The sequence below is a fragment of the Ruditapes philippinarum genome, unplaced genomic scaffold (genome assembly GCF_026571515.1).
Source record: "Ruditapes philippinarum isolate M1 unplaced genomic scaffold, ASM2657151v2 ctg160_1_1_1_1, whole genome shotgun sequence".
Taxonomy (NCBI): Eukaryota; Metazoa; Mollusca; class Bivalvia; order Venerida; family Veneridae; genus Ruditapes; species Ruditapes philippinarum.
In genome coordinates, this window is record NW_026855222.1 from 409426 (window position 1) to 418168 (window position 8743).

The window sequence follows — 8743 nt, forward strand, 5'->3', positions numbered from 1 at the left end:
ATAACATATTAAGTTCAGTAGGATTAAAACAAGGCTGTCTGGCCAGCTCAATTCTTTTTTCTTTCTATATAGACGAATAACAACATATTTTAGATGATAGTGGCATAAGAGGAATTCAATTACACACATCTGAGACAAAACTTTATCTTTAATGTTTGCAGATTATATTGCTCTCCTTTCTGATACAAATTCTGGTTTACAAAAACAGTTAGATACTTTGTCAACTTTTTGCGATACATATAAACTTAAAGTAAATGGAAGTAAAACAAAACTAGTTGTTTTTAAAAATGGTGGTACCTTAGCTAAAATTGAAAATTGGACTTATAAAAACATGCAGATTGAAGTTGTCAATGCTTTTAGTTATGTTGGTTTAACATTTGCAAGACAGCTTTGGAACAGAATGGTACATGAGTTATGTATAAAGGGTAAGAGGGTTTTTATATCAATCTTAAAATCCTTGTTTGATTGTGGCCAATTAAATAAGAAAGAATTTTTAAACTGTTTGATACTAAAATATGTCCTCAGTTACTAATGGGGCTGAAATTTTGGGCATTGGTAAATTTGAAGAGCTAGAACGGGTACAATATTATGCTTGCAAACAAAATGCATCCAATCTAGCCATATTAGGCGACTGCGGGATGTATCCCATGTACATAGTATCCATTAAGAGGTGTATTAACTATTGGTTTAAAATTATTTAAATGCCAAACGATAGATTAGTTAAAAAGTGTTATTAAATGATGTTTAATGATGATATACAGGGACATGACAATTGGGTTACATCTTTAAAAGAAATTTTACAAAGTCATGGTTTTGGATATGTCTGGGAAAGTCAATCAGTTACATCAGAAAAATACTTTATAGCAATTTGTAAATAGGTTAAAAGATAAATACCAACAAGAGTGTTATTCATCTGTAACTTCTAATGTAAAATTGTAATTTTATGGTATTTTTTAGGAAAATTTAGATTTAGATGTTTTAGACATCAGAACATTTAGATGTATATACTCTAATTTTAGAGTAGGGTCACGTGATCTTGAAATTGAGGTTGGTCGACATTAAAAAATATCGAGGGAAAACAGATTGTGCACAAAATGTTCTAAGAATGTAATAGAAGATGACTTTCATTTTTTTCTATGTTGTGATTTTTATTCAGAACTAAGAAAACTATACGTGTATATCTACCCATTGAGTACCTAAATGTACCAACCCGAAACAAAGTTAATATATCAATGTCTACAGAAAATGATGATCTTATAAAGGGTATAGCAACATTTTTGTATTACCCTTTTGAAAAACGAAGTTAAACAACTAGTATGTCGTTGATACACAATGATAATTAAGAAACTCCCAGAAAATTGTTTATGCTTTACAGTCATTTTCAGTTAAATAATATATATATAGTATATGTTTAAACATTGTGCACATGCTATAAATTTTGGGTAAATTGTTTTTTGTATATATGTTTTTGCATGGGCCGGAGGCCTTAAAGCGAAATACAGTATTTGTATTTGTAAGAAAATGGGATTATCCTATTTGAACAATTGATAAAACATCTAATCATTGATTTTTGAGTAAATAGTATTGTTATCGAAGATTCAAACATGATGTGATGACATTTTAAGAATTCCGTTTATTCAGTCTAAGTTCTTTAAAATAGATAGTTGGCATCATTTGATCAAAATAAGAATAATCTAAATTTAAAATACCATGAAGGTATCGGGAAGTGTTATGAAATACTATAAAAACATCTAGAGAGATGCTTAACATTAAGTCTCTTTCATAGAAATACAAACAGTCCACCAGGGTACCCAATGAATACCCATATAATCATCGTCGGAACCCACAGTACACATTCCGTATTCATTACATTTAATACCGATACAGGTAAATAGGATGCCATTTATGTCCAATTTTCCGTTGAAATAAGGTATTATCAAAACCTATGTTGGCATATTTCTGCTAACAGTTTTCCATATAATTATCGCGTTAATTATTTGACTAACTAGTTAGCTTTCATAAAATGAAATCCATCAAAATTTCTGTATGAATGACAATTAGATATTTTAATTTTTGTTTTAGTCTAATTTGTAAACATAAAATCGAGAAATATTAGTCACAAATGCCCGATTTAATTTATAGCAACGCCTGTTTTCATAATGCTGCTCTTTGTTTTTGACAAAACGAGGTTCAATACGATACGTGCATCTTTCTCTAAAATCGCAAGAATAGAGCGGAGTAATTTCACTGTCGTTATAAATGATAGAACCGCACCGACAGGCATTCCAATTACCGGAACTGCCAAACCAACTGCCGATTCTATAACTTCAGAACAAATTAAAACGCTCGATGCCATCAGCCCCTTTATGGTGAAAGAAAGGGCAAGTGATTCTAATGAGTATTCGGCTGCCAATCTATCAATAGGCAAATTCATCATATCGGAAAGTGCTTCCATATCATTATCCGAAAGCCCCAGTTGTTTACGGTATAGACGTGTCTCATTTACTATAAGCAAAGCATCTGCAACAAGGGATGTTCCTGGAAAAGGAACTGCACCTGTAATACTTGATAATGCGCCCATTCCCCATATTCTTTTACGAAGCGAATTGATTTTTCGCTGTAGTATATCTGGTGTAAGAAAATCAATCGAATATAAGATAGCCTCACTCTTAAGTCCGGAAAAGCCATCAACCAAACGAAGGATCAGGTCGGGGAAATCCAGGTTTGTATAATGAATGTCATTGCTGTTAATCAAATAAATGTCTTTTTCTTTTGGAAGGTGTTGCTCGCAGTCCTCACGGATTTCCTTTATTACGGCTGATGGATAAGGTTCTTTGCTAGCTTTTCTTTTCTGGATGGCATCACTGTCAATTTGTGCATCAACCTTTGAACGTACAAATAGATATGGTCGTCCAGTCTTTTTTATCTCTTCAGCCAACCAAGACTCATCCTGAGTAAATCTGTCACATGCCATTATAATAAACATGTCGTACATTTGGAAATTTATTTCCGTATGCTTGAGATATGTCTGCCTTGGAAATGTGTCTGTTCCAACTCCAGGAAGATCCCAAAATGTCAGAAGCTCGTTATTAGGGTGCGTATAAGGCTTTCTCGTTTTGGTGCATTCTTTATGGCCAACCGGTGCGTAACCCGGCTGTAATTCGTTCATATCATTCCTAATAGCATTGATAAAAGTTGACTTGCCAACGCCTGATCGACCTGTTACAGCAATGTTTAGTGTTTCGTTTTTCCAGCTGTGCATTTTGTCTCTGATCGAATCTGATATTCCTTTAACGCCATGTCTCTGAAATGATTCTTCCAATGACGCTCTTAAAGAGGAACATTCGTCATTTATGTCTCCCTTTTCTGCCCTCGACTTTATTACTGCCATAGAAAAAATCATTCAGATGATTATGTAATTTTATCTTTTTCATGCTTTCAAAGATAGTTTTGAGTAATAAGGCAAACCGAGATTATAACCAAAGTATTTTCTTTTCTAAAATCTATATATAAGCAACAACACTTTGGTTAAGACAAATAAGTCTTGACCTGAAACAAAATCTTAATACAACATCTGAATACAATAAATAAAATAAAACGATGGATATAAATTAAATTCACTGTTAGTTTGATATTAATCACTGGTAATAATCGTCTAAATACATAAATTAGTATGATCTGATTTGGTATAAAGGTAATGTATTTCTTTTCAGTGATAAAGTAAAAAGCAAAAAAAACACTCAATCTCTTGGTCTCATCCCTGTGTCAAGCTTCGCTTAAACTATATTCTAAAGCATTTAAATAAATGATAAGAAGATGCAAATTAATAATCAGAATATATTTAAATTAATTATAAAATGATCGACTAATATTGTTATGTACCTGGTCTCCCGTCCGTATGTGAGTAGTTTTGTGTCGGTCTGTATCTTTAGAACGGACGGAAAGAAATTGAAAATAATTGGCAGAAATGTTAACTATAAGACGATGTGCAAAGGGCTTTGACCTTCCTCCTGTCAATGTCAATGGCACGATTAGCCATTGAGTATCAATTAAAAAATGTCGTATCCGATCTGTATCATTTTAATAGATAGTTGGAAACAAAAAATAGAAGAAATACTTTTACTATTGAGATGATGTGGAAAGCGCAGGTTTGGGCTTCCTCGGGTTAGGTCAAAGTCACATTTATCGGTTTATCATTCACAATCGGTTTATAAGTTTGTATGTAACAAAAGAAATAACAATGTATGATTCAGCAAAATGTTTCCTTTCTCTTCCGATATATTTGTATAATACATCCCTGTACTTCCAAATTTCTATAACTTTATTTTTATTAAACCTCATATCTTCAAACATTTTCTGTTAAGATTATTACACTATAGTCTGTCCCATTAAAAATGGAAATGAACTTTTGCCTGGTATGAATTAATAAAAACACGTTGAATAAAAATTAAACTATTTTTGTAAACTAAAAAAAAGTCACCCTCGAGATTTTTCAGGATTTTTCTCTAAAGTGTCTACTTTTCTTGTGAAAGCAAATTTTGATTTCTCTATGGCAAATCTCTGTTGTTTATTTTCCGTAGCCATTGCCGAAGTACTCTTCATTTGAAGATGAACGGGAGAAAGCACGTGTCATGTTTCTAAAATGTACATGATGTGTTCGGGGTCGTTTCATGATTATTTTACAAAGCTGTATCTACAAGATGTAACAGTTTCGTTGCAATGCATGATAGAAAACTTTACAAAAATGAATAACAAGCAACAACTTGAACAAGATCATCGAGTCTGTGGAGTAGATCTAGAAATAGCACTTACTTTTAAGCTGAATAGAATCCCTATGAGTTTCGAAATAGATCTTTATAAACGTCACGACAAATTCGCATTCTGAAGATCACTTCATTGCCAGTTTATATCCAGTTCCGTAGACTTTGAAACTCCTGAATGGCATGACACTTATGATGATCCAGATTTTTTCATAATCCGTCTCATTATTAAAACATTGTTCCATTTGTGCAGTTATCTGGGTTAGCAAATGAAATATGTAAATGAAACACATCATAATCCAGTATGTTCCAAATCCATAATTCAAAAACGGCCCATAAATTTAGTTCGACAGCACAATGTTTATGGATTCCTGACGAAAAAACATTATTACGTCACCAATAATTTACGACATATATGACGTAACAAAAATGCCTCGGGCTTTTTATGGATGATTCCAGTTGCAGCATTGGCAGAGGGCGGTTAGGCATATGTAACCTCATAAAGATAATTTTTAAGCGAGATAAATTTGTCTTGATGGCATTTAAAATAATTTTTGTATACAGTACCCAGATTTTGCAGTAATTGTTAAAAGTACACCTTCAATTCATATATTAACAATAAAACTTTTGATAACATTTAAATAATTTTAAGCACACTTAATGGCATGAATCTATATGACAGAATACCTCTTCCATTAATTCACATATAACCTTCGTTTTGACTTTATGTTTTTAAACTATTTTATATATTTCTCAGAAATAATTTCCCTACAAATTATCTCGTTATTCAAGAGTTCTGTAAATCCTACTCTTTTAGCTACAAAATATAGACCCTATGCGGTGTTATTTTCTCTCGCGAAAAAATATAGCTATTGTTTTTTCACTGAATATTTTCAAATTTTAGGAAGGCTATAATTATTTAGGACATCACTCTGTGTTTCTCTTTGACTCGATATCCCCTTCATATTAACATAGTATGTAACACTTTGAGTCTACAAAAAAAACTTATTGTCCCTGATTAAACGCTCCAATTCAATCTTATTCTTAATAATATCAAACACTGCCGGTATTTCTGGACATTTTGTTAAATTATGAGACGGAAAATTAATCTGTATTTACAAGCTTAAAGTGTATAGGCCAACGTTTGGTTGCTCAAACTAGAAAGCATTTTTATATTCTTATAATTTACATTTTTCCTCGCACGCGAGTCTGTGTTCTCTCATTAGCAAATGAGCTAGTTAAAGTAGACACTGTGCAAAACAATACTAAACATATAGTGAATCAGTTCCCCTTTATATATATTTCGTGTCAGATTTGCATGCTAATGTTATATTTTTTGGCGATTTATACGTCAGGTTTCTGTTGTGAAAGTTAAAAACTACGAAAAGTTTTAACGCACGAACATCGCACCCGAAATAAGAAGGGTAACATATTTTTGTATCCCATCGGACCTGGTTAATTTAATTATTTTTAAATATACGTGATACATACTCATGGACAGTATTCAGACAACTACAGAATTATGTTAATTAAACATTAGCGAAGAACCATTGTTTCAGTCTTCTAGCTAGTGTTCCCGTTCCCTTACGACGCGTTGCGGTATTCAACATACGCGCTTGATTGAAAAGCTATCTAATCAAATCACTTCATAATATTGCTCTTTTTCTATTAAAAAGAATATAAAATATGGTAATTATATAATTATATAAATCTTTGTGTGTTATAATTTATAAAGCGGTTACTGATATTTCACTTCAAATGATTTTAAATTGATTATTTTAAATAATGGTTTGCTAGTAAAATTGCCTTTTCGACACCAACTTTGTTCTCATTTTTCATTTTAATGATAACATTTAGCTATTGATCAGTAAGTAAATAAGAATAATCAATTTTTTATAATAAACGAGTACATTTCACGCTAATTGTGAGACGAACCCTAAATGACGTCTGTATGGGCGCCGCCATTTTGAAATGGACGTCACGTCAGGTTACAACGTAAGTCAACGGGGAAAAAATATTATTTTAACATTTTGACCATATTACTGACTTTATGGAAAAAATGAAAAACATGCCTAGAGATATTGATGTCAGGATTAACATGACTTTAATTTAAATGATTTCACTATTATATTTAATAAAAAATGGAATATTCAAATTTGGTGGGACAGACTATAGTAATTAATTTTTATATGATTTAATTGAAACAATTATTTGGGTTGAAGGGCTGATATAAAGTTGCAGCACATGTCTTTATATGTATTACTTTAGAATATACATTTATTAAAAGAAGAAATGAAAATAAAATGTTGCAGACTATTAGTTCCGTCACTACTTCCATTTTTTTAAATTGCTGAATTGTAAAGCTTAAGATAAAGGGAGGTACTAGGAACACATTTTCATATGCCAAAAAATATTTATGAAAAAGCTAACATGTTTCGCATGTAGCATTGCCTCTTTGACTTCTACAAAACTTATATGACTCATGCTCTTGGTGGTCAGTAGGCCCTACCCAAGAGGTCACTTAGATTGGAATATATATTCTTATGTAAAGGTACAATGCCCACACCCGAGTTATTTGGCATGTATCCCTTCCTGCAATAGTTAAAAAAGAAATTTCATTGGTGTAAAAAATTCTCTAACAATTTTTATATACATAGATTTATACTAGCATATGTTAAAACTCTTTTCCTCCAACCTTCAACATGCAGAACGTAGATATTTATCATGTAACATGAATTGGTTGCCTTTATAAAAGTTAAATTATTACCTTTTTACAAATCATGAAAATAAGGTGAATGTCTGTGTGGAGCAACTTGCATAGCACAAATCGGTTAGAGTGCGAGTCTTGTAATCTCGGCATTGTAAGTTCGATTCCAGGGCTGGCCAATTGAAATTATTAATCAGTCCTTCGGATGAGACTTTAAATCGAGCTTTCGTCTAAGAGTGCTTAAACACTTCGCACGCTAAAGAACTAGTTAAAGCGTCTGGAATTTGTATTGATATCTTGCACTATATTTCAAAAACTAATAACGTATACTCGTCTAGACGACTCGTCCATCTGGGCAACCGGTTGCGAATATAAATAAACCCAAATACATTCAGTATTGAGAAAGATAATAAGAAAATAAATTATTTGTAAGCACATCTTTTTGTTTTTTGATAATAATTAGGCATAATATTTTGTGCTTTTGAATTTCTTGTGAAATATAATTCTGTAGGTTTATATTGCCCCGCCAATGCTGTGCTCTTGTTTAAAATTGTGTAATTTAAGCAAATTGTTTTTGTGATATTGATTATCAATAAATGAAGGGAAAATGATAGAAGTTATAAATACATATTGAAATTTCATATTGTTATATTCAGCATTAAAAAAGAAAAGCTAAGAATGATATCGTAGGGTAGTAGGATTTTTTAACTAAATAAGTAATCATATATAATCCAAACTTACATTCTACTGTAACCGTATCTGATATTTCATCAGATCCACTATCATATTCATTTATACTCGCACAAGCCATCCTAGTTTACTTTAAAACCAAACAAGACCTCGTTTTTCAAATAGTCTTACAAGTTTACCTCCGCGTTGTGTAATGTTAAGTATTTATAGATTATTTTACAAACTACATCATGATAGATAGATGAATTTATCTTTGCCACAGATGTACGAACATTATTTAAATTACTACAATGACGTCATTCCATTGTTCTGACTGTACTGTATTTTTAATACAATACAATACAAATATTGATGTGCAAGTCCTATATTAATCGCTTAACACATTGATATTAGACAGCGTGCCATGTAGTGAAAGAAGTTTGTTTTACCACAGGACTTTGTGGAAAATTATCCAATAAAAAAATAATAATAAAAGATGAAGTAAAATGTAACCTCTTGTATCAGAAGTTAACACGAGGTATGCAACGTCTTTCCTTCGCCCAGTACGCATTTTACAGAATTTTACGAAAAGAACAATGACTGTTAT

The 8743-nt window shown here is 31.7% G+C and overlaps 1 protein-coding gene across 1 annotated transcript; it reads right to left on the reverse strand.

Moving 5' to 3' along the window:
- Positions 1-401: 401 nt before the first annotated feature.
- Positions 402-8365, reverse strand: LOC132742534 (T-cell-specific guanine nucleotide triphosphate-binding protein 2-like). Its single transcript, XM_060730969.1, has 2 exons — positions 8209-8365; positions 402-3384 (listed from the first exon to the last, which is right to left on the reverse strand). The coding sequence occupies exons 1-2, from the start codon at positions 8276-8278 to the stop codon at positions 2132-2134; spliced, it is 1323 nt and encodes a 440-aa protein (XP_060586952.1). The 5' UTR covers positions 8279-8365; the 3' UTR covers positions 402-2131.
- Between the last annotated feature and the right edge of the window lie 378 nt (positions 8366-8743).